This window comes from Macrotis lagotis, chromosome 1, assembly GCF_037893015.1.
Source record: "Macrotis lagotis isolate mMagLag1 chromosome 1, bilby.v1.9.chrom.fasta, whole genome shotgun sequence".
NCBI lineage: Eukaryota > Metazoa > Chordata > Mammalia > Peramelemorphia > Peramelidae > Macrotis > Macrotis lagotis.
In genome coordinates, this window is record NC_133658.1 from 893229442 (window position 1) to 893254042 (window position 24601).

The 24601-nt window shown below is 38.8% G+C and overlaps 2 protein-coding genes across 6 annotated transcripts in view; one reads left to right on the forward strand and one right to left on the reverse strand.

Annotated features, from left to right (window-relative positions):
• WRAP73 (WD repeat containing, antisense to TP73) overlaps positions 1-16436 on the forward strand; it is a 36841-nt gene extending 20405 nt beyond the window's left edge. For 2 of the 5 annotated variants that reach the window (XM_074218657.1, XM_074218656.1), the window contains exons 6-14: positions 3868-3939; positions 4751-4854; positions 7913-7999; positions 8583-8717; positions 8808-8885; positions 10775-10880; positions 15118-15243; positions 15764-15955; positions 16080-16436. In XM_074218657.1, coding sequence (XP_074074758.1) covers positions 3868-3939; positions 4751-4854; positions 7913-7999; positions 8583-8717; positions 8808-8885; positions 10775-10880; positions 15118-15243; positions 15764-15955; positions 16080-16189 — 1010 coding nt within the window. In that variant the 3' untranslated portion in view covers positions 16190-16436. The remainder of the gene's footprint in view (positions 1-3867; positions 3940-4750; positions 4855-7912; positions 8000-8582; positions 8718-8807; positions 8886-10774; positions 10881-15117; positions 15244-15763; positions 15956-16079) is intronic. The other 3 variants (XM_074218658.1, XM_074218659.1, XM_074218660.1) reach the window with 3 other exon arrangements.
• Positions 16437-17177: 741 nt separating this feature from the next.
• On the reverse strand, positions 17178-23968 carry TPRG1L (tumor protein p63 regulated 1 like). Its single transcript, XM_074218661.1, has 5 exons — positions 23557-23968; positions 21311-21402; positions 20694-20870; positions 19033-19186; positions 17178-18636 (listed from the first exon to the last, which is right to left on the reverse strand). Exons 1-5 carry the CDS (start codon positions 23761-23763, stop codon positions 18442-18444), a joined length of 825 nt encoding a protein of 274 aa, XP_074074762.1. The 5' UTR covers positions 23764-23968; the 3' UTR covers positions 17178-18441.
• Between the last annotated feature and the right edge of the window lie 633 nt (positions 23969-24601).

Here is a 24601-nt window from a genome sequence, read left to right on the forward strand (position 1 = left end):
AGGTGACCCTCAGACCTATACATTTGGTCCCATTCTTTCCCTGGAATTTCAGACCCTCATCACCAAATTGTGTTTTGAATTTTTTCACTAGGATGTTCCATAAACTTCTTAAATTTAGCATTTCCAAAGCAGAACTCTTTTACATCCTCCATTCTCCCAACCTTCTTTTGTGTCTGTTTAGAGCAATACTGTCCTTCTAGAAATCCAGGTTTGGAGTTATCTTTACTCTTCTCTCTCACTTGCCTCTCAGAACTATCTATTTACCAAATCTTATCAAGTCTGCTGCCACAGTATCTCTTGTTCTCTGATTTCTTCCCTCCTGTAGTCACCATCCTAGTTCAAGGCCTCATTATCTCCTACCTGGACTATTACAGTAAGCTCCTAAGAAGTCTCCCTGCATCCAATCTAATGAAATCCATTTTGCGGTTGGCTTCCAAATTGATATTCTTAAAATACATAACCTGACTGTGTCATTCTCTTGTGTAGGAAGACCCAGTGGAAAAAAATACTATGAAAAATGCTAAAAATCACTAATAACTGCGAAGTAAAATAAGTCTCCTTCAGACAGTAGAAATGTAAAATGACAATCGTTAGATAGGTTTGAAAAGTATAGGCACATTAATACTCCATTGGTGAAATTATGAACTAACTCAATTGTTCTGGAAAGCAATTTGGACTGGAAAAGCAATTTAGTGATTTTTAAAAAACACTAAATCATGCATACCTTTTAACTCAGTCCTAAAGATTACTAACATGTGCCCCAGAGATATTAAAGAGGGAAAGGACTCCTGCAAAAATATTTATAGCAACATTTTATGTTGTAGCAAAGAACTGGAAACAAATTAGGTGTTCATCATTTGGGGGATGACTGAACAAATTATGGATGATGAATGTAATGCTATCAGTTAATAAGCAAACATTTATGAATGGCTTAATATGTGCCAGGATCTGGGCTGATCATTGGAATTAGGAAGAGAAAGCAAAAGCAGCTCCTGCCCTCTTGGAGCTCACATTATAGTGAAGAAGATAACACATGCATCAATAGGTGTATACAAAACACTTAAAAGGTAAAATCACATTAGAGGGAGGGGAATTTGCATCTAGGCAGTGTTTGAGTCAATTCCTTAAGAAAGCCAGGGAATCTAGGAGGTGAAGGTGAGGGGGAAAGCACACCAGGCATCAGGAAGAGGGTGCAAAGTTTGGAAGCAGGGGTGAGACATAGAGTTGTCCAGTAGAGGTGAACCTTTGGAGTGGGGAGTATTATGTAAGAAGAATGGGAAGCTAGGGAAAGTCCACACGGTAATAGGGAGCCACTGGAGGTAATTGCTAATTGAGTGACAACACTTTGATGGCTTGTGAAGAATGGTTTGGAGTGGGGGAGAGGACTGGAGGCAGGGAGACCAAGTGAAAGTGCAGTGGAGAGAAGAGGCTGTACAAGCTACAAGATTTGGCAACTGAGGCAATGTGAGAATTGAGGGAGAGAGTAATCAAGGATAAAGTGTTGAAAAACTGGTACCTGGAGGGATGGTGGTACCTCTACAGTAAGAGTGGTTTGGAATGAATTCTGCTTAGGGCATGCCAAATTGGGATGCCATCAATGGGATGTCTGCTTCTGAAATTCCTATAGACTGTTGATGCCATATTGGAGCTCAGGGAAAAGACTAGGGCTACATATAAAGATCTGAAAGTCATTTACATGAAGGTAACAGTTGAACCTCTGGGAATATGTGAAATCTTTATGTGAGACTTTATGGAGAAAGCAAAGAGGCCAAGGACAGAGTACAGAACAGGCCAGACTGTGGTAAGGGAGAAAAGAGACCAATGCAACCAAATCTGAGATGATTTGTAGGAACTGATGGAGAGTGAGGTGATGAGGAAGACAACAACTGCAGCATTTGAAAGGAAAACACATGATCAATGTAGTGGCCAATCATGACTCCGGAAGATGAGGATGGATCATGTTTCCAACTAGAGGTACAGATATAGTCATTGTAGTATGGCTTTATTTTGCTTCACTATCCTTATTGGTTAAAAGGGGAAGTGGTTTATTTTGAGAGAATATTATAGAAGGCAGTAAAGGGGATTGGTGATAGTGATGCAAAAAAAAAGAAATGAAATATTCTTAAAAATACACAGCAGAGAGCAGGACAAGGTTTAGAAAGGGGCACACAAGCAAGGTAGTATTAGTACTGTTGTTGAACAATATATATATATATATATATATATATATATATATATATATATATATATATATATATATATATATATATACTTTTAAAAATTAAGTAAAATATTTCTATATTAGTCATTTCACATAAGAATACTCAAAAGAGGGGCAGCTAGGTGGCACAGTGGATAGAGTACTGGCCTTGGAGTTAGGAGTTCAAATCCGGCCTCAGACATTTAATAATTCCTTAACTGTGTGGCCTTGGGCAAGCCACTTAACCCCATTGCCTTGCAAAAAAAACTTAAAAAAAAAGAATACTCAAAAGAAAAAAAGTGAAAAATGGCATGCTTGTCTGTATTCAAACAGTATCTTTTTATGGAGGCACTTAAATGTGCTTCATCATTAGTCATTTAGGATTATCTTGGATCATTGTTTAATATGTACTTTTTTAAAAATTGTTGTATAGATTCACAATTTCACATACAATATTAGTTCTCCATTCCTTCTATATGGAAATGTTCATGCTTATTAAATTCTTTTATTTTTTTTGCTTAAAGCTCCAGTAGTTCCTCTCTCCTCTAAGACAAAATGTAGATTCTCCTGTTTGAATTTGAAAATCTTCCATGGTTTGATTCCTACTTTCCATCCTTTAAAATTTTTTCAATGTTCTTTTTTTAATTATGAACTTAAATGTTCATAATGACTATTAAGTTAATTTTTAAAATGATTATTTCAATAAATAACAAAAGAAGAGCATTGTATATGAAGCTGAACTTCTCTTACATTGCAGTTTTTAAAGTAGATATTAAATTTAACATGAAAGTAACAGAATTTCTTTACTTGCCCATGACCTTGTCCAAACCTTTTATCTCTTTGGTGTATCCTTAAGAATGTTTTATTGATCCTTCACACACACACACACACACACACACACACACACACACACATTTGGTATCATTCTTAGTATTCACTAATGATATCCCTGCCTCCCCTGAACTTGTAATTAATAAGTAGAGTCAAACAGATAGAAGCTATGTTTGAATAGATGTCTTTTTTCACCTTTAACTTTTTTTTTGCAAGTCAGTGGGGTTAAGTGACTTGCCCAAGGTCACACAGCTAGGTAATTATTAAATGTCTGAGGAGGGATTTGATTCAGGTCCTCCTGACTCAAGGGCCTGTGCACTATCCACTATGCCACCAATTTGTCCTTTTTGTACCTTTGATACATCACCTCTCTCTCTCTATCTCTCAGAAAGTGGGAAGCATATTCCATTACTGATACTCTGCAGTCATGACTGATCACTGCAATAATCTAAGTGCTCAAGCCTCTCAAGATTGTTTTCCTTTATGGTACCGTAGCCACCACTTACATTGTTCTCCTACTTCTGTTTATACAAATCCATGTTTTTCTGAATCGATCTTGTTCAGCATTTGTTATGATGCAGTAATATTCCATTACATTAATGTACTGGAGTTGTTGAGACATTCCCACTTGGTGCTTATCCACTCACTAGGTGCAGTATGCACTTTCCTATTTTAAAGGACTACTTTAAATAATTTTTTTTTTTTGTCCATAGGAATCTTTTCTCTAGATCTTTGACCACTTTGGAGAACACTCCTAGAAGTAGTATTGCTACTTTGTCTTTGCCACAGGCTGTTTGGCTCCTTAGAATGTTCTTTGTTCTCATTTCCACTTTTAGAATCCTTGGCTTCCTTCAAAGCTCAGTTTTTCACAAATTCTTATCCTGACCCACTCCAGGTGCTAAGATCAGGTGATTTCATTTTTATTTTTGCATTTTCAGGACAATGCCCAATACATTATTAATTCGGTACTTAATAGATGTTTGTTTAATTGAATTAAATATTATAAAAAAGAAATTTTTTTAATGACTGTTGGCACAGGGGACTTTAGACCTTTTAAGATGAGAGAGGATGAAATGGTCTGATGTTATTATTTTATCCAGCCAACTAATTTGTTTCTTCAGCAAAATAAACTGATTCCAAAGTGGAAAGGACATATGCTATCTATCAATATTTCCAAGTTTTTCTAAACAGCAATAGTATAGTACTAATTGATGAAGAACAAAATATTGAAGTATTTTTTGAGTCATCTAATAAAGATTATATTTAATACTGAAATAGTATGTAATTTATTTTGTATTATTAATAATTTTTTGACATGGGAAATCCATGAATGATAAGAGGGGGTAGCATGTTGTAGAAGATGGAGAGTGAACCTCAGAATAGGAAGCCCTGGCTTCCAGAGTCATCCTATTGCTTTCTGACTGTGCCACCCTGAGGAGTCACCATGCCTCTTAGTGACCATGAGACACTTAACTTTAGAAAAAGAGCTGATCTAGCTTTATAGAGGAAATTCCTCACTAGGAGCAGCCTAGAGAAATGAAATCATAGGTCTGGTCGGTTAAAAAAGTACTGTGTGTTAATTTTCTATCAAATAAATTTTTGTTTGCTATTTCCCCTCCTTTGCCCTATTTTCTTCCTTTCATTCTTTGCAGAAAATTATTGCACTTGATTTTCATTTCTCTTCCCTATAAATTCACCAAATTTTAATCTTTCTGATAGGAATAAGCTTTACAAAGGATGGTCGTTACATGGCATTGGCAGAAAGGCGTGACTGCAAAGATTATATTAGCCTCTTTGTGTGTAGTGACTGGCAGCTCTTGAGGGTGAGACATTTCTGGTTACTACTAAAAATACTTTTTGGAGATATATTTCTTAAGTTGCTAGAATGGATTTATACTAGATATGGTTTTATATTCCTAGAAGTTAGGGACTATTTTTTTCACTCAGATTTTTTCACTGCCTCTTATTAGTAAATTCTGTTTGATTATGAAATGTATATTAGTGCTCTCGAAGAGTAGTGAATTTTGAAAATAGAATGCTTTACCTTTTTTTTACTAGTATTTGTTATTTTTAGTATTACTGCTATTTTATAGCTTATGTTTAGGCCTGTAGACTATTAGTGTTCTATAACAAATTCAGTATAGTATTAGACTTAATACTAATTCTTTTGCTAACTTTGGAATCTTCAATATCTAAGTGTTCATTTTAAGACATATAGATCTAATACCTAAATTGAACTGACACAAATTAGAGAAAGAAAACCAAAGACCAATTTCACTGATGAATACTGATGTTAAAAAGATTAAATAAAATCATGTCAAGGAGACCAGAAGAGAATAGCCAGGCAATAATTCACTATGACCAAATTGAATTCATACCAGGACTTCAAGGATGATTTAACGTTAGAAAAATGATTAGCATATATAATATATATATATATATATATATATATATAATTATATAAACAGAAAAATCCTTACGATCTTTTTAACTATATGAGGAAATACCCTTTGAAAAAAAATGCAGTTCTTGATGCTGAGTGAAGTGTGCAGAACTAGGAAAACATTGTACACAGTAATGGAAACATTGTGCAGTGATCAGCTATAGTAGATTTAGCTCTTTTAAATAATATAGTGATCAAAGATGAATCATGAGGGAAAATGCTATCCACATTCAGAGAAAGAACTTTGGAGTCTGAATGTAAACCAAAACATTATTTTCACTCTAAAATTTGTTTTATATATTTTTCTTTATCTTTTGTCCTCTTCCTTCACAATATGACTGATATGGAAATGTTTAACATGATTGTACATGTATAACTTATATCAGATTGCTTGTTGAAAACTATTGGAAAAAATTTTTTAAATTTTTTAAAAAAGAAAAAGGAAAACATCAGAAGAAAAAAATTGCTTACCATTGCAAAGAAGAAGGAAGGCAGAGAGAGAATTTGAAACTCAAAATTTTTAAAAATTAATGCAAAAAAATTGTATTTATAGGGGCGGCTAGATGGCGTAGTGGATAAAGCACCAGCTCTGGAGTCAGGAGTACCTGGGTTCAAATCCGGTCTCAGACACTTAATAATTACCTAGCTGCGTGGCCTTGGGCAAGCCACTTAACCCCGTTTGCCTTGCAAAAACCTAAAAAAAAAAAAAAGACACCAGGGAAGTCTTTCTAGTATAAATGGGTCAAGCCAGGATGTTTTTTTACCCCCTGGTATTATTTTAGGGTGTCTAAAATTTTTTAGCTGTATTTATAAGACGAGAATGACATTAAAAATTTTAACATCAAAATAAGGAAAACAAAATTGTCTCTGTAGATGGCACCACAATTTACCTAGGAAATTCCAAAGATTCAACCAAAAGGCTAATTGAGATTAGGAGCTTAATTAATAAATAAATCCTTAAACAATCAGCATTTTTATGCAATATAAAAAAGAATTAGGAAAAATAAGAAATTCCACTCAATATAGCTTTTAAAACTTATAAAAAAAAACCTGGGAGTTAGTCTTACAAGCCATACACAGCACTTAAATGAGATAACTACAATTTTTTTTTAGGTTTTTGCAAGGCAAACGGGGTTAAGTGGCTTGCCCAAGGCCACAGCTAGGTAATTATTAAGTGTCTGAGACTGGATTTGAGACCAGATACTCCTGACTCCAGGGCCCGTGCTTTATCCACTGTGCCACCTAGCCGCCCCAACTACAATTTTTCTAACTGAAATAAAAGATGCTTAATTTTAGAGATTCAGTTCCTAATTGGTTTATGCTAGCATAATAAAAAATGATGTTGCTCCCTAAATTAATTTATACACATAGTGCTATAATAGATTATCACAGTGATTTTTTATAGGAGCAGACAAAATAATAATAAAATCATTTGGAATAAATAATGATAAAAATGAAGAGATCATTGAACACCAGACTTCAAATTATATTATAAAACAATATGCATTGATTTAACTCAGTAATTAAATTGCTAACATAGATCAGTGAAATAGACTAGATAAGCAATAATCAGAAGCAATTGTTTTCTCATAGTTTGATAAATTGTTAAATTAAGGGGTAATTTATTGGGGGAACAACTCCCTATTTGAAAAGAACTTCTGAAATGCTATTTGGTAGAAATTATGTTTAGATGAACATTTCACATAATCTACTGTAAATAATCACCTAATTAGATAGGCAACATATTATAAAAGACCACATTATTGAAGAGAGAGGCCATCAGAAAGAAGTACCTTTTTTTTAAGGTTTTTTTTTTTTTTGCAAGGCAAACGGGGTTAAGTGGCTTGCCCAAGGCCACACAGCTAGGTAATTATTAAGTGTCTGAGACCAGATTTGAACCCAGGTACTCCTGACTCCAAGGCCGGTGCTTTATCCACTACACCACCTAGCCGCCCAGGAAGTACCTTTCATGACATAGCTTGGGAGAGAATTTGTAACCAAAGTCTAGAGGGTTCAGTTCTGGAAGTGGAGCACATCAAGAAATGACTGTGATATAAAAGCTTAATTAGGCATCATTAAAATATTTTTTAAATGTAGGGAAGAATTCTTTGCCCCCTGGAAGCCATATTTAGCAGCATGACAAATGAATGGAATTCTGGAGTCCAGGTCAAGAACTGGCATCAAATTCTGCCCAGACACTTCTTGATTCTGTGATCCTGGGCAAATCATTTAACTTCTAGGCTCCAGGTTTCCCATCTTTAAAATGAGAGGCTTGAACTCTATGACCTCCAAGGTCCCTTACAGCTCTAAATCTATGAGCTTATGGATCTGTGGTTCTATGAACATATTGCATATAATTTGGGGTGTAAAGAAATCTTTTTAAAAACTTCTTTCTGATTCCTTCCCTACCCCACCCTCCCTCATATTCTCTTTTGAAGCATTTTGACACAGATACTCAAGATCTTGCCGGGATTGAATGGGCTCCAAATGGATGTGTGTTGGCAGCTTGGGATAGTTGTTTGGAGGTATGAAGAAAATCCTTTGTTTTAGGGGATCTTACTGGTAGTTGTTTTACTTGATGCTTTTATATAGATGTTTACCAGGCCTATAAGAGGTTTTCCAGCTTAGCAGTAACTATCAGGGTTTACAATTCTTTGGCATGGTCTTTTTGTCACAATTATGTCAAAATTAGACCTCAAAATAGGGTTGAAGTAGATAATGACTACACTTTTTTCTTCATTTCTCCATCACACTGAAAAGGAAATAAATTTCTGACACCCTATACTTGTTAATCACTGACAAAGGGAATATGATTATAGGATTTGGCTCCAATCTCTGCCTCTGACATTCACTAACTGTGACCATGGATGAGCCACTGAGATTCTGAGCCTCAGCTTCCTCATCTGCAAAATAAGAATATTAATAGCAGGAATATCCCTACTCAGGACTGTTAGGAGACTCAAATGAAAGTCTTTGTAAAGAGTCATATAAATTCCAGCTATTGTTATGGAACTTTATGACATTTCATATAGTAGTCTAAAACAGCTCGTCTGAAAGGTTCTGAAGTTCTGAGAGCTTAATTTAAGAATCATATTGTCTTGTTTACAGTATAAAATTCTGCTGTATTCCTTGGATGGTCGGTTGTTGTCAACATATTGTGCATATGAATGGTCACTAGGTATCAAGAATATAGCCTGGAGTCCTAGTAGCCAGTTTTTGGCCATCGGAAGCTATGATGAAAAGGTAGGGAGTATGTGCATGTGAAACTTTCAGAATTCGTTAAATGCATTTGTTTAAGCATGAAAACAACTGTGACTTTATTTCTTTTAACAGGTGCGGATTCTTAACCATGTAACTTGGAAGATGATTACTGAGTTTGGACATACTGTAACCATTAATAATCCCAAAATAGTAAGTTTGGGGTTTATGCTGTTAGTGAAAATTGCAGTGGTTTTTGATTTTACTGATTTCAAGCACCACCAATGCAGATGGAAATTCGCCATGTTTTTTATTAGGAATAGCCATGATTGGAGAAACTCCTCACCTAGTATGGTTTACTCTTTTAAAAGGTGATGAGCCTTTTTTTTTTTTTTTGCACTTAACTAAGCTAGACCTCAGATAACATTTATAGAGGCATTTGAAGATAAACCCATTTCCTTCTTGGTAAAATCTGTCAGAGCTCAAGTTCTATTGGCATAGCCTTTAAAAACAAGGGATTCCCTCCATATTACAAGGAGGCATTAGAATAGGATTGTGGAAGGTAGCATGATATTTTTATTTTTAAATAGTATGATTGGTTTACCCTATATTTTGGTAAAGAAGGGAATAAGCTGACACATAAGGGTATATTTGAGTGGGTTTTATTTGTAAAATTGCAAGTTTCAGACCTGGTTGGAGGGATTTTCCCCTCCAGATTTTGACCCAAGAGAGCTTCTCACCAATGGCATATTAGAAAAAAGGAAACTGCAATTACTCACTGACTTCTGAATGATATTCTGGGTAAATTTTTTTCTTTTTCTTTTTTTTGGAGGAAAATCAGGGTTTAGTGACATTTGTAAGCATGCAAATGTTAGGAATAATTATTATTGTTGATAGAAAATTGAAGAAGTAAATCTTACTAGGATAAAAGCATCTCAAATAATGCAAGAATAATACCTTATGGAAGAAGCCTTTTAGATTCTTCTACTTAGATAGCTCAACAAAGTCAGGAATGGGCATATCAAAACAGCTAGTGTCTGAATTCACATTTGAACTCGGGACTTCCTGACTCTAGGCCCCAAGCTCTATCTACTATGCCACCTACCTGCCCCTAAAATTTTGGTTATAATAAACAGAATTGGGGTTTTTGATTGGCAAGTGCCTTCTCTATCCTTGGCAAGGGGTGAAGCTCCTTTCCTGATAAGATAATGGTAGGTCAACAACTTTATCAGTTTTTCTTCAAGAGGTCTCTTGATTTAGGGATTAGATTCTTAGCAACATCAGAGACAAACCCCTTGGATTAGCCTAGGGAGAGGTTTATGAGAAGAAATGTAGTCAGGATCTTTCTAGTCTTTGGCTCCCTAACCCTTTTCTCCTACTCCTTGGAATCTTTGGTTTCTTCTGAAAAGAAGAAACATTCCTGCTCTGGTGTTCCAATGAGGTGAACACAAACCTGTTTGGAAGGCACTGGAAACATTCTAGCTTGTGATTATCACTCAGGAAGACAGCATATTGTAGGTTTTATATTAGCCTATTATTGCCTGTGCCCATTTCCCTCCTTTATTTCCTTCTTCGAGATTTATACAAATTCCCAAGATTTTATCTTGAAAATTTTACACAAGTCATTGATAACATTGAGCTTCATTGCTCTTGGTCTTCATTGCATCTTTCTTTGAGGCAACTGAGTCTACCTTAAAGTCTTTCAACCTGAGAGTTAGTTCTCATTTGATGGCCTAGAATTGGTTTTTCGTTTATATTTGACTTTTTTTTTTCCTGAGACCATTTTAAGACTTGTCACCTATAGAATATCCAGTTTTTAAAAGTCTTAAGTCTTAGGGAAAAATACATTATTGTAGTTACTATAATGATATGCCCCATTCCTGACTTTGTTGAACTAAGTTAGAAGAATCTAAAAGGCTTCTTCCATAAGGTATTAGTCTTGCATTATTTGTGATGTTTTTATCCTAGTAAAATTTACTTCTTCAATTTTCTATCAACAATAATTATTCCTAATATTTGTATGCTTTCACTATATGACTTTCACATAATTATCTCATATTTTTCATTGTCTTTGTTACAAACTTTGGTGTTTGTTCTTTTAGGTTGTATATAAGGAGATGGAGAAGTCTCAGACTTTAGAAATGGAGAATCTTCCATTCCCACCAACCAAAGCAGCAGCCAGTTCTCTTTTCAACACAGAGAGTAAATGTAAGAAACAAACCAAAAAAGTTGTTTTTTTCAATTAACAAGCATTTTTTTCTTTTCATCTCTTCTTCCTACTCAATTGGAAAAAAAGAAAAAAGTCTTGTAAGAAATATGCAGAGTTAAGCATATTTTCATATTGGCTATATCAAAATGTGTTTGTCTTCACCGTCAATCTGCTTCATCATCAGGCCTCTGGAATCATGGTTTGACATTGCATTGATCAGAATTTTTAAATATTTCAAAGTTGAACAATACAGTATTGTTATTTATAAATAATTCTTCTGGTTCTACTCCTTTTACTGGCATCACTTCTACATGTCTTCTTAGTATCTCTGGAACTATCCTTTTCTGATTTTGTATGGCACAGGGAAATTGTTATATTTGTATAACATAATTGTTAAGCTTTTCCCCAGAAGCACCTTTCTGTTCGTTCTTTCACCAGAAAAGTTGCTGTAAATATTTTTGTACATAACAGTCCATTTTTTTCCTTTGATCTTTTCTAGATCTAGGCCTAGTAGTCATAACTCTGTCAAAAGACATTCATAGCTTATAAAATGTGGAGGAATCATTCCAAATGACTTTCCAGAATGATTGAATAATTCATAGCTTTACCAAAAGTGCATTTCTGTGGTTTTTCTAAGTCACTATGGGGCTCACAGCAATCTTATTTAGATGCTGCTATTTCTGAGTTTGACATCACTGCTCTTGGGGATTGAGAGATGTAATTATTCCAAAATCTCAGAAAGAGTCAGACTGGGGACCTCCAAAGTTTGAACAAAGCAGTCTAGCCTGGGTAGAGGCTGATGGTCCTTGGATCTGGAGTCTGTGAGGCATGCAGGTGGGCCTGGTATTGGCATGGACCTCCCCTGCCCGGGGGCCCAGGAGCTTCTACTGATTTGCTGAGGTGGGATTTTCTGCTGGCTTGCTCCGATGCTTCTTGTCCTGGACTTCTGACCTTTTGCCCAAATGAAACAGACCTTTCCTGATGATCTTCCAAGTTTCTGAAACTAAACGATTGTTTAGCCTCATCTTTTTGCTGGTTCTGCTCCAGAATTTGATGTGGGGTGCTATTTTGTAGTTGTTTGGAGATGAATTACGAGAGAGTAAAGGCAGCTTACTGCTTACTCTGCCATCTTGGCTCCTGGAAGTCTTGACCAAAGTAATCTAAAAACCAGGGCAGAGTCTGAGCTCAGCAAATGCCAGACCTGAATATGAATTGGAATGATATGGTTCTGGGTTTGCTCCTGGTTGGAGTGCTAGGAGACACTTGGCACTCAGTGTCAGCCACTGGGAACACTTGGTAAGGGGCAGCGGCTTCCTGCCTACTCCTGTGGCCTGAGCCACAACTGCCGCTTCTGTCCTGGATCCTTTTTGGTGCATGGCCTGCTGTCTCTCCTTGCCTTGGGCCACTCCCCCTAGCCCAAGGCTCCCCCCTCAATCCATGCTGGACCAGAGACCCACTACTGGGGAGAGAGTGAGAGTTAGAGATTGGCAGTGCCCTACTCCTTGAATAAGGTGGCATGCCCCTTCCCTGGCAGACCTGTGTCTCCCTCTTAACCACCTGGGCTGAAAAGGGATGCTATTAAATTTCCTTGAATTCCCCTTTTGCCTCAATCTGGTGTGATTTCTGCATATTTTGAAGTGTGGTGGAGGGAATGCTTGTCTTTACTTCCCTCTTTCAATTTGGATGGTCCCGAGTTTATTCCTAGTGGCTGCTTAAGTTTGAAAATTTTGCTTTCTACTCTAATGGTCCTCATATGTTTTCCATCAGACTTTTTTGCCCTCCTAAATTTCACTTATTCTTTGATTTTTTTTTTAAAAAGGAAACGCATTTCCTTCAATATACTTTACTGGTACTGACTTGAGGCCATCTGTCTTAGATTGCACCTCAAATACTTTGTAGATAGGTGCATAATAATGAAGACCTACATTGTTGACTGACATTTTACCTTAGGTCTTCCCCACTAGTATTCTGAAATAGAAAACAAAGTTTTCTCAGATCAACCAAAAGCAATTTCTGACTTGCTAAATGAAGCATCTCTCTTTATGACAAAAGGTAAGATGTGAAACCATGGGAGGTGAAGGAAGAGGAGTGTGGGTTAGTGGAGACTCAGGGTTCTAGCTTCTATTCAATATGATGAAACTAGATAATTCAAAAGGTCTCTTAGGTCCACTTAGAGGTGAAATGGGAGCTAATTAGGGAATCATTTGCAAATAAAGACTTTAGGGTGGGATAGGAAACAAAGAAACAAGATATTTGAGCTACAGATGACTATATTCTACTATTCAATTTGGTTGCCAAAAGATGTTTTCATTCAAATGTGTAATCAGCTATCCTTTTTTACTTATTAGGTTTATTAGGTTAACTTACATTTAGCATTGCTAATATTGTTACTGCTGACTCAGTATGCTGAGACTCCCTGGAATCTGTGGTTTGAGGCTTCCTTTATATTCAGCTACTTTTCTATACTGTTTACTTAAAGGGGCAAGAGAAAGATTCATTTCTTTTTAAGAGATTATCAGGGATGGCTAGATGGTGCAGTGGATAGAGCACCAGCCTTGAAGTCAGGAGGATGTGAGTTCAAATCCGGCCCCAGACACTTAATAATTACCTAGCTGTGTGGCCTTGAGCAAGCCACTTAACCCCACTGCCTTGTGAAACCTAAAAGAGGGAAAAAAAAAGATTATCAGAAATGATTAAGAGCTATGACCGTTTTCAGGTGAAGTAATCAAGGCTATCTTTAGCAATATGAAAAATACACTAATTAGCTAATTTTTTTTTGACAAGGAAGACAATAGGGTTAAGTGGCTTGGCCAAGGCCACACAGCTAGGTAATTATTAAAGTGTCTGAGGCTGAATTTGAACTCAGGTCCTCCTGACTCCAGGCTGGTGTTCTATTCACTGCCCACCCAGTGGCCCCCTCCTCCTAATTCAGTATTGCTTGGAAAAATGCAAATTATAACAATTCAGAAGTACTGCCTCTTATCAGATTGGCTAATAGAACAGAAAAAAATGACATGTTGGAAAAATGAGACCTTAATGCATTGTCGATAAGAGTTGTGAACTGAATCAATCACATTTTTTATTTTTTTCAATCACTTTTCTTTAGATTTTGAGTTTTACAATTTTTCCCCTAATCTTACTTCCCCTCACCCCACAGAAGGTAGTTTGTCAGTCTCTACATTGTTTCCATGATATACATTGATCCAAATTGAATGTGATGAGAAATCATATCCTTAAGAAACAAAGTATAAGAGATAGCAAGATCAGACAATATCATTTTTTTCTAAATTAAAGGGAATAGTCCTTGGTCTTTGTTCAAACTCGACAGTTCTTTCTCTGGATACAGATGACATTCTCCATTGCAGACAGCCCAAAATTGCCCCTAATAGTTGCACTGATAGAATGAGTGAATCCATCAAGGTTGTTCATTGCACCCATGTTGCTGTTAGGGTGTATAATGTTTTTCTGTGAACCAATCATTCTGTAGAGCAGTTTGGAACTATGCCTAAAGGACTGTGAAACCATGCAATACCCATTGATCTAGCAGCTCCAAGAGATAAAAACCAAAAAGGACCTCTATGTACAAAAATATTTATAGCAGCTCTTTTCTGGTGGCAAGTTGAAAATTGAGATGCTCATCAATTGGGGGATGGCTGAACAAATTGTGGTATGTGATTGTTTTTGAATGCTATTTTGTTATAAACTGAGCAAGGATGCTCTTGGAGAAACATGTGAAGACTTCTGTGAGCTTGAAATGTCTGTACAAACTAATAGCAATATTTTAACATGATCAACTGTGAATAACTTAAGCTATTCTCTGCAGAATAATGATCCAGGAGAACTCTGAAGGGCTTATGATGAAAAATGCTGTCCATCTTCAAAGTGATAGTGTCTGAGTCCAGACTAAAACATACTTTTTAAAACTAATTTTCTTGAGGTTTTTAAAAGTTTTTTTTCTCACTGTGATTATTATGGAAATCTTTTGCTTACTACACATACATAACGCCTATATTGAATTGCTAAACTTCTCAATGGGGCAGAACTCGAGTTTAAAAAAATGTTGAAAATTGTTTTTATATATATAAAATTGGAAAATAAATACTAAATACATTTTATTTAAAAAAGGAAAAAAGATGATCAGAAAGCTTAAACTGACTCCTTAAGAGATTTAAACAAAAAAATTTAGATATTTGCATAATTCAATTATTTCCACTTTTTTTTCTTTTGCTCTTCTAGATGAGGTGGCCTCATCTCCAGTTTCTTTACAGACATTGAAACCTGTCGCTGATCGACCAAATCCTAAAATTGGCATAGGAATCTTGGCTTTTAGTCCAGACAATTGCTTCTTGGCAACAAGAAATGGTCAGTACCCTGCGGAACCATATTTTTTGGTAAATGTATGAAACTTCTCTAAACAGAATTAAGGAGAATGTTTGCATCCATTACTCCTGCAGTGAAAGAATAGCCATTGCTGTCCACCAAGCCAAAGGGTTAATTTTGTGATTCAGAGAATAGTGATGATTCTAAAAATGAATTCAGAGGGTTGGCTCTAATAAGGGCTTAGGTGTTCATATCATTTGTAACTACTCATTTGGGGATAAAACATGGAGAAGAGGGAGGAATCAGTTCAGTAAACATGGTAATAAGTCATAAGTCAATTTTAGCATTGCTTATTATTTTGAGGCAAAATACAGTTTTTTGTGGTTGATTTTACAACTAAGGAAAAATGGTTTAGTGACTACATAACAACTGACTTAACCTTCTAGTTCTACAGGGACATTTAAAGAGTTGGACTAAGCAGAAATGACATTTAACAGTGGTTAAATAAGAACACAGTCTTATCATATATATGTATATGTATTAAGTTTCCTCTTTCCACTAGATAACATTCCCAATGCTGTTTGGATCTGGGACGTACAAAAGTTGAAATTATTTGTGGTGTTAGAACACCTGTCAGCTGTCCGTTCATTTCAATGGGATCCTCAGCAAGCCCGATTGGCTGTGTGCACTGGGAGAAGCCAGGTGTACCTGTGGTCCCCGGCAGGCTGTTTATCAGTGCAGGTACCAGCAGAAGGTGAGTGAGAAGTAGAGACAGTTATCTTGTGTCAAAAACTGATGATTCCCTCTGGTAACCAATAGAGCTGGTATAAAACTGACTTTTTGCTATGAATCTCTTAGAATATTTTTACTTTCTCCAGGTGACTTTCAAATACTTTCTCTGTGTTGGCATCGAAGTGGGAACTCCATGGCCCTCCTGAGCAAAGATCAGCTATGTTTATGCTACTTGGAAAACGCAGAAATAAAATAATTACAGCCAAAAATCTTAAGGACTTCCTTGATATCTACAGTTTGAGTGAATAAATGCTGCTGTCAGAAATCCAATACACATTTGTTTTGTACTGAAAAAAAAAATCACGACGATGGTGGGAATTAAATCTTTGGGTGACTGAAGTCATCGCCTTGATTTAAAATATTTTCTATAGTAAAGTATCTTTGTACATATGTCACATAGAAATACTAATTTTTTTATAATAAAGACTTGAAAAGTTCACAAAGCAATGCGATACTTTTTTTTTCATTAAAATAAACTTCGGGTATAGTACGTGGTTTCTGGGAAATCACTGTCAAGAAAAAAGGTTTTATGAGTTGCTGCCAATCTAAGCCTGTTTCAGAAAGATCTGACAAAAACTTTAAACTAAAATCAATGCTTAGGCACTAGGGAAAGCCTGTCAAACTAATATTTATGGAGATAGAGAAATTATTTATTAGATGCTACGGGGAGCTAAACCTAAAAAAATCCCCTTATTGCAAACTATTCAGTAACCTTAATGTTATACCACCAAGGGCCAGTTGACTATTTCTTTTTTTTAAATTAAAAAAAATTATTTTTCAGGTTTTTTTTTTTTTTGCAAGGCAGTGGGGTTAGGCCACACAGCTAGATAATTATTAAGTGTCTGAGGCCGAATTTGAACTCAGGTCCTCCTGATTCCAGGGCCAGTGCTTCATCCACTGCGCCACCTAGCCCCCCCCCCCCCCAGTTGACTATGTTCTAGAGAATGCTGGGCATCTTCCTCTGCCAGAGCTGGTATGTTTTCCCTCTCTGCAATGGAAAATATCAAGTAGTTTAGATTTTTTTCTTTTTTTGTTGTTTTGAAGCATATAGACATTCTGTTAAAACACAAGTCTTAAATTACTGCCAAATTACTTTTTTGGTCAAGGGCAGCAATTTCTGTTTGTATCTATTTAAAATGAATCACTTCAATTCTTTCCCCAAGTCAGAAAAGGGACAAAACAGGTAAAGTTGGAGTTGTCTTTACTACAAGATTAGAAACAGAAAGCGAGACACATAGGTGCAGTGTATTGCATTCCAAATACACACATGCCAATCTTCTGACAAGCTAACTGTTCAATCTGAGTTAAAAAACAAAGTATTCAAACACATACATACACACTGAGAGGCTGGTTAGACAGCATAGAAAGCCTATGAACAAGTTGTATTCTGTGGCAGACTAGATCCTTAATCTTCTAAGTCTAGCAATTATTTGATATGTATATTTGTAAAAGGGCTATCATCTTCCAACTATATTATTCACATTCAGACACAAAAGCTTGGATAAAGTGAATGCAGTGTTCTGACCAACTATACACATGAATAACCATATTTAGATATAAGTTGCTTCGTGCTAGGCTAACAGGAGGCCTTTAAAAAGTGCAGTACTCGAAGAGCAAAGCGAACCACTTCCCTTTTAAATACTCATGTGGCAATAAAAAACTTATCACATAAGTTAATAAAATCATGTGCAAAGAATTATCAAGGTGACTGTCTAATAAAATCAGTTAAATTGTCTTCAAGTGATCCCCCCACCCCAATAAATCTTTGGGCCTATATTAGGTAGCATAAATATTAACATAATTTAGATTCATTCTAGAAAAAGTATGACTTCAGACCAAACTTATATTTACAAAACAACTACTGTCTCCCATAACAGTAGCTAACAAAGGCAAAGATTCAGTCCAGCTAAGGTGGACCAGTCTGTTGGCTACTTTTGCATTTGGCTTCTTAAAAAGGAAAAAAAGATGAAGTTTTTTCATTTAAAAAATATTAAAATTGACACTTAAGTGTAAACATTTGTGGCTACAGGCACTAAACATCAGGTAGCTCTCCTTGTACAGGATTAACATCACATTACATTCTAAGTGGAGTCACTCTGACCTTTTTATGAACATGCTAGAGTGGCTGTGTTGGGAAACGTTAAAAGAAGCACGATCCACACACTCAAGAAAAACACTAGAAGTAGAAAACAAAATACCAGCTAATACAACTGACCACTGGATTCAATTTGCCCTTTGTGTATAGCTTGTATTGTTGTCAAATGTCCATTATCTGAAGCCTGTAACTCTTTTTTTACTATTGGAAACCCTAGAGGTGAATCACCATTACATATCCTTTTACCTATAAGCATACCCTGGGTCCTCCTTCTACCTTTTAGCAGCTGATCTCTTTTACAGTCACAACACCCAAATGACAACTTTTACAGCAAGTAGATTGTGTAATGTAGTTTAGAAGCCGATTTTGCCTCTTGACATAGAGTAGCCTAGCTTGGCCTCATTATTGATGAAGGACATGAGCCCCACGTAGGTCTCGATGAGTAGAGGACGCTCCAAGACCAACACACCATTGGCTCGGCCTGGTAAAGGGAATTCCTTCTGGGCTTTCTTGACAGCTTGAATTAAGAGAGCCTTGAAGCTTTCCAACTTTAAAAAAAAAAGAAGAAAACAGGCTAGTTAGTGTCCAGGCAAAATCAAAGACAAACCTTAACTCCCAAGAGTTGGAAGGAAATGAGCTGGAGACAAATCTGATGAGGGAAAGGCCTAATGGATGGATCCCAGCCAGAGGGAGTCCAGGAATCATCCTCCAAGCTCTTCCACTGGGGAATGTGATCAACTATAAATTCTGGTTTCTGCTCATGATCACCACATTTTAATTAAACTTTAGTTTAGCTGTGTAACTGCTCCAGGATGCAGTTGTATGGGTTAACAGTACCTTTTCTAGCATTAGCCTAGAAGAAAATGATTTCCATTTCTTAAAGGCCCTTTTCCAAGAGTCTGGCAAGAAGTGCGGGTGCACAGTAGATGGTTTCCCCCTCTTACTTGGCAAAGAGATGCAATCTTCTCATCAGCATCTGCCATTGGATGCTCTATAAAAGTGGCATAAGGCAGATTTGTGGACCAGGGATTCCATCTGTTTATGAAGGAGGGGCGGCTTTGCTTATCCCACTGAATTCGAATCCCAAAACCTTCTCGCCTGAAATTGGAAGAGATATCACACAGTAAGACAAGAACATCTCGCTTACCATAAGATTATGACAGAAAAAAAAAGTTCCATATTTTAAGTGAACTCTTCCCTCTCCCACCCTTTCTTTTTATAAACTGGAATTCATTCTTGTTCCTAATAATAATAATAATGATTAATGGCCTTTATTGACAGCTGCTTTAAGTACTTTTTAAATTCTAATTAAGTGCCTTGGGTTAAGCTTAAAGTCTTGACACTTGTTAGCATCATTTACTTGAGTCCATACAGTGCAAAGTGTTGTCTCAAGGTCTGATGGACATTTTTGTACCTTTAATTTCTTTTTCTGGTTGTGCTATTGGTAATTTAGTCACAAATATTGGCTGATCTTAGCTTTCCAAGAGTTTTCTGGTCAAATTTTAACTCTAACAGATTAATGTTTAAGCAGCTACAACTTCCATATATTTTATAATGCAAAAAATATTCCTAAGGGGATAGCATTAGACCAAGAAAGTTGAATACCATTAAACATTTTACCACAAGAATCTATCGTTTGTAAAGGATATTAAAGTGAGAAAGGTCTGTGACTTTTTCAAATTTAACTGATAAAACAATGCAATACTCTTTTCTAAAGCCAAAGAAATTCTATTGCAGAAATTAAATACTGGAGTGTACATTAAAATCAATTTACTAAGAGCCCTAAAACTAATTTATTTCATAATCCTTTTAAATGTACTTAGTTGGTTTAAAAGTAACTAGTTCTAATTAATTTTTCAAGTGACTATTACTAAGGCAGACATTTCTAAAGTCAAAAGTTTTTAATTTCAGGCCAAAGGCCTCTTAACACAGTAAAGTTTCTCTAAAGCTACCATGGCTTATCATCACATGTAATTACTTATCTGGCTTACATCTCCATAATTAGTTTTCTTCCCAGAACAACATTAAGCTGTCAGAGAGCAAACAGTACTCCTGCACCTAGCCATTTGCACAAACTTGCCTTTTACTTTGAATAGGATTCAGCAGGGGAAAAATACTAAGGAAAAATTTTAGGGCATAAATTTAAATATCTGTAGATAATGAAACCCTTTTTTAGAAAGATACATTTAAAACTTCAAGCACTTTTGATCAAGTGATAATGATGCTTCCTGATTCTTTCTGAAGAAAGTGTTAGATTTATCTGATGATGTGGTGTAAAGCAGAGGGTTGGACTAATTTATTTCTAAAGCAGAGGTATCTTTTTTGTCTGAAGGTTAACTTTTTTGTGTGTCCTGCATCCTTGGGTGGGGTGGTAAAGCCTATGGATTCCCTCCCCTACAATCATAATTGTACATGCATAAAATAAAATATAAAGAATTACAAGGAAACCAATGATATTAAAATGTAATAATCAAAATACTAAGAAAAACCACAACACTTGGGGTGACACCCTCCCCCCTGCCCCAGGTATGTAAAGCTCTGTTGCAAGGGCCTTCCTGTTTTAAATTCTAATTCTGTGCTACTGCATGCCATGAATCGAACTTACTTATTCAGTGATTTAGGAGGAAACTCAAACTCTCCATAAGAAATGGTATCAATTGCATTTAATGATATTTTAACCACCTGCTGGCACTGGAGATTAATGAAGTCGTATTTACAGATCAGCAGGGATTGATCTGTGATGAGAACCAGCCGCTCCTTTTCATTATTCCAATGGTCAACCCTGGTGAGGCAGAGAAAGAGAACTGTCTTTTCTAATTTCCTGAAAAGTTGTAAAAGTGACCACCAAGTAAATGAAGAAATTGAGGTTAGGTGACCTCAGCAAGGCCAGTTGTCACCTCCAGGAGAGAGGGTTGTTACTAATGTGACAAAGGCTCCCTCCACAGGGAGTAGTAGGCAACAGCTCTGGGGGACTGACTGAGGGACACCGAGGCCAGTGTCTTTAACACAAGCTCCCCACAACTTGACAGCTTCTAAGCTGGCAGAGAGAAGACACTCCTTATAACATGAAAAAAAGGTGGGAAAGAAGCCTTGAGTTGTCCTCCGATGCCCATTTTCCTTGCTGGCACCTACACTTGCCTTCTGTGGAGACACCTTCCCCATGGGAGGTACCCTTGAGCCCTTGACCTTCAGGAGGGTGCCCCTTCCCAAGGACATACTTACTCAGTTAGCAGCCACACGCCCTGCACCTCTCCATCCTCTGTGGGTAGGACAACTAAACGAATCTCTTCTACAGCCTGTTCGATGGTGCCAGGCTTAAACAAAACAAAGGAAAACAGCAGTTATGCCTTGCTGAGACATAAGAGATGCCCTAGGATATCCAGTGCATGTGGGATTGTTTCATTGGTGTTTCATAAGCTGTTTGGAATCATGTTTCTCATATTTGTCAATCAAGTTTAATGTTTCATCATCTCTATCCCCATCCTTCCCTCAAGGTAAATATAATCCCTCTAGCCCATACCTCCCCCTCACACCCCAGTCCTAAATTTCAATCTAAGACCAAGGAGAAACATGATGGTATCAAAAGGGGGCATGTCATTCAAGAATTAGGGCCTATGTTGAAAAACCTGTGATTTTTGCTCTTTCCCTCACTTTTTTTTTTTAAGGTTTTTGCAAGGCAAATGGATTTAAGTGCCTTGCCCAAGGCCACACAGCTAGGTAATTATTAAGTGTCTGAGGTCAAATTTGAACTTGGGTACTCCTGACTCCAGGGCTGGTGTTCTATCCACTGCACCACCTAGCCACCCCACTTTCCCTCACTTTTAAAACAGCCTGCTGACAACAAAGAACATGGAGCTTGGGGATCCAGAGACTTGCTCATCTAGTACTGTGATTTCAGCTACTCAAACCCCAAATGGGAGTAGATAGATGCCTTTTTTTGGCACTAGATTCATGTGATTTTAGACCATTTTAGGAAGTCAATTCATGGAATTCTTGCTACCACTGCAGATGGGTGCCTTCTTTACAAGTTTGTCTGGGAGTCAACAATGGGAGAGTAAGAGATTGCTCTGGTGCCTTGGCACTAACTAAAGATTTTGTAAGGGCCTTGATACTTTGCCAGGCTACCCTCAAAGTGGGAACATTGCTCCAGAAATGTGCCAAGCTGGAGGAAGAAACATCAAGATTGTATTCCAGGTGTGGGAGCTGATGGGTGACCTAAATTCAAATTCCGGTTGGTATTGTTAGCCTTGGCCAAATCTCTACATTCTGCAGTCTCAGGTTCCTCCTCTGTAAAAGTCAGGATCGTTGTACTACCTGCTTCACAGGGTGGTGATGGAGATGCCTCTTTTTAAAACATTAAAACAGATGAGCCATTGTCTGCAAAATGGAACCATGGGCTCCAGAGCCCAGAAAGGAACCTCACCATCCCCCTCCTCACTTGACAGATGATGAAGAAGCTGATTTAGCTCCACATCATACACAGAAAGTAAGTGGCAGAGCCAGGACTCCAATCCAAGCATTTATGTGTAATGGCAAGGTGCCAAGTAGGTTGGGCCTACAGAGACAAAACAAACAGGCCAGGCACTTCACTGGGAGTGCAGATAAGCAAATCTGAAGGGAATGCACAAACAGCTTGAGAAGGGACTGGAGCTAGCGTTTTATTTACACAGCTTTGCAAAACTACTTCCATGCATTATTTCATTTGATCGTTGAGACGTCTATCAGTCAGCAAGCATTTATGTTTTTTTTAAATTTTGTACCGATAGCTAACAAATGTAAGGTTGCCTCACAGCATGAACGTATCACGTACATATACATGCATGAATTCGGAATAGGTGAGTGAGCATTTACTTAGCATGTCAAGTGGTTTCCCAGTTCTTTTCTTCAACAACAACAAAAAAAAATCACACCTACCAGCAAGCAGAGCCCATGACTGCGGGCCCGGGTGCCCAGCAGCGGCCAGGCCCCAGGCCCCGGGGGCAGGCCGGCTCGGAAACACCAAGTCCCCGGATTAATACGAGTTTCTCGGCTTAGGATACAACCTCAAGTCCAAGGTGCAAGTGTCAGAAGGAAGGGGTGGGGGAGGGGGGGGGCAAAGGCCACCGGGGGGGGGGCCGTCACTGTAAACCCAGCCTCCCAGGCCTGGCGCCCGGATGGTCTTTGCCTCAGTTTCCTCATCTATAAAGATAAAATTGTGGGGCAGTGAGCGGAGCGCCGGCCCTGGGTTCAAATCCGGCCTCAGACGCTTCATCATGACCTAGCTGTGTGGCCTTGGGCAAGCCCCTGAACCCCACTGCCTTGCAAAAACCTAATAATAATAATAGTAATAGTAATAGTAATAGTAATAATAATAATAATGATGATGATGATAATGATGATGATAAAATAGTGAAAATCCGGGGCCGCCGTCCCGCGCCTCCCGGGGCGGGGTGCTGCGGCCCGGCCCCTCCCCCACCCCGCTCACCCACCCGGAACACGAAGTACTCCTTGACGCGGGCGCGGCGCGTGGGGTCGTGCACGTTGAGCGGCCACAGCGTCTGGCGCATCGGGGTCCGGCCGCCGGCCCCGACCCCCGCCGTGGGCGCCGTCACGCCCACGTTCACGCCCCCGTGGGTCGGCACCAGCGTCGTGGGGCTCGTGCCCGCCGAGTCCACCGAATCCCGCAGCTGCAGCATGGCCGCCTGCACCGCCCGAGCGTCGGGGGCAGCCGGCCGGGGCCCGGGGCAGGCCGAGACTGGCCCCGGCCCGCCCCGCTGCTTCTCGGGATTGGCTCCGCCCCGCCCCGCGGTTCCCGCTATTGGCTCCCTCGGCTGCCTCTCGGGGCGAAGCCCCGCCCCCCCGCCCGGCCCGCCGGCGCGCTCCGTCTCACTGGCCCCCGTGTTGGTGTATCTGGGCCCTGCCCCGCGCTTGGGCTCGGCCTTCTACTCCCCTTCGCCCCTCGTGATTGGCTCAGGCCCGCGGCTCCCGCGCCGTGATTGGCCGAGCTCTCCGCGGTCACAATCGCTTCCGATGGGAAGCGGCGGAAGTGACGCCACTGGTGGCGGGGCACTTCCGGTTGACGCCCTCGGGGGCGCCTTAGGCCGGCCTCCTCCCTGGGTGGCCCCGGGTGGTCGCGCGGCCTTGGGAGGAAAGGCCCGACCCCCACCCGGCCTTCAAGGCCCGCGCGGCCCGGCCCCGCCCCGGAGCAGAACCCTCAGGTCGGAGCCGCGAGCGGGGACGGCCGCCGGCCCCGACCGGCGCTTGCGGTATGTTGGGCGCCAAGCGTTGACGTGCTTAACGCGCGTCCGAAGCGCTTCGAGATTCTCTAAGCGCCTTCCAGCCATTTTCTCATTTAATCCTCCTTTCAGCCTTGTGGTGGTGGGGGGCGATTATTATCCACCGCCGTTTGAGGAAACTGAGGCAAAAGGGAAGTGAAGCGACCCAGCCCAAGGTCAAGTGTGGGGGGCGCAGTGGCTAGAGCCCCGGAGGACCCGAGTTCAAATGCGGCCTCAGACGCTTAATAATGACCTACCT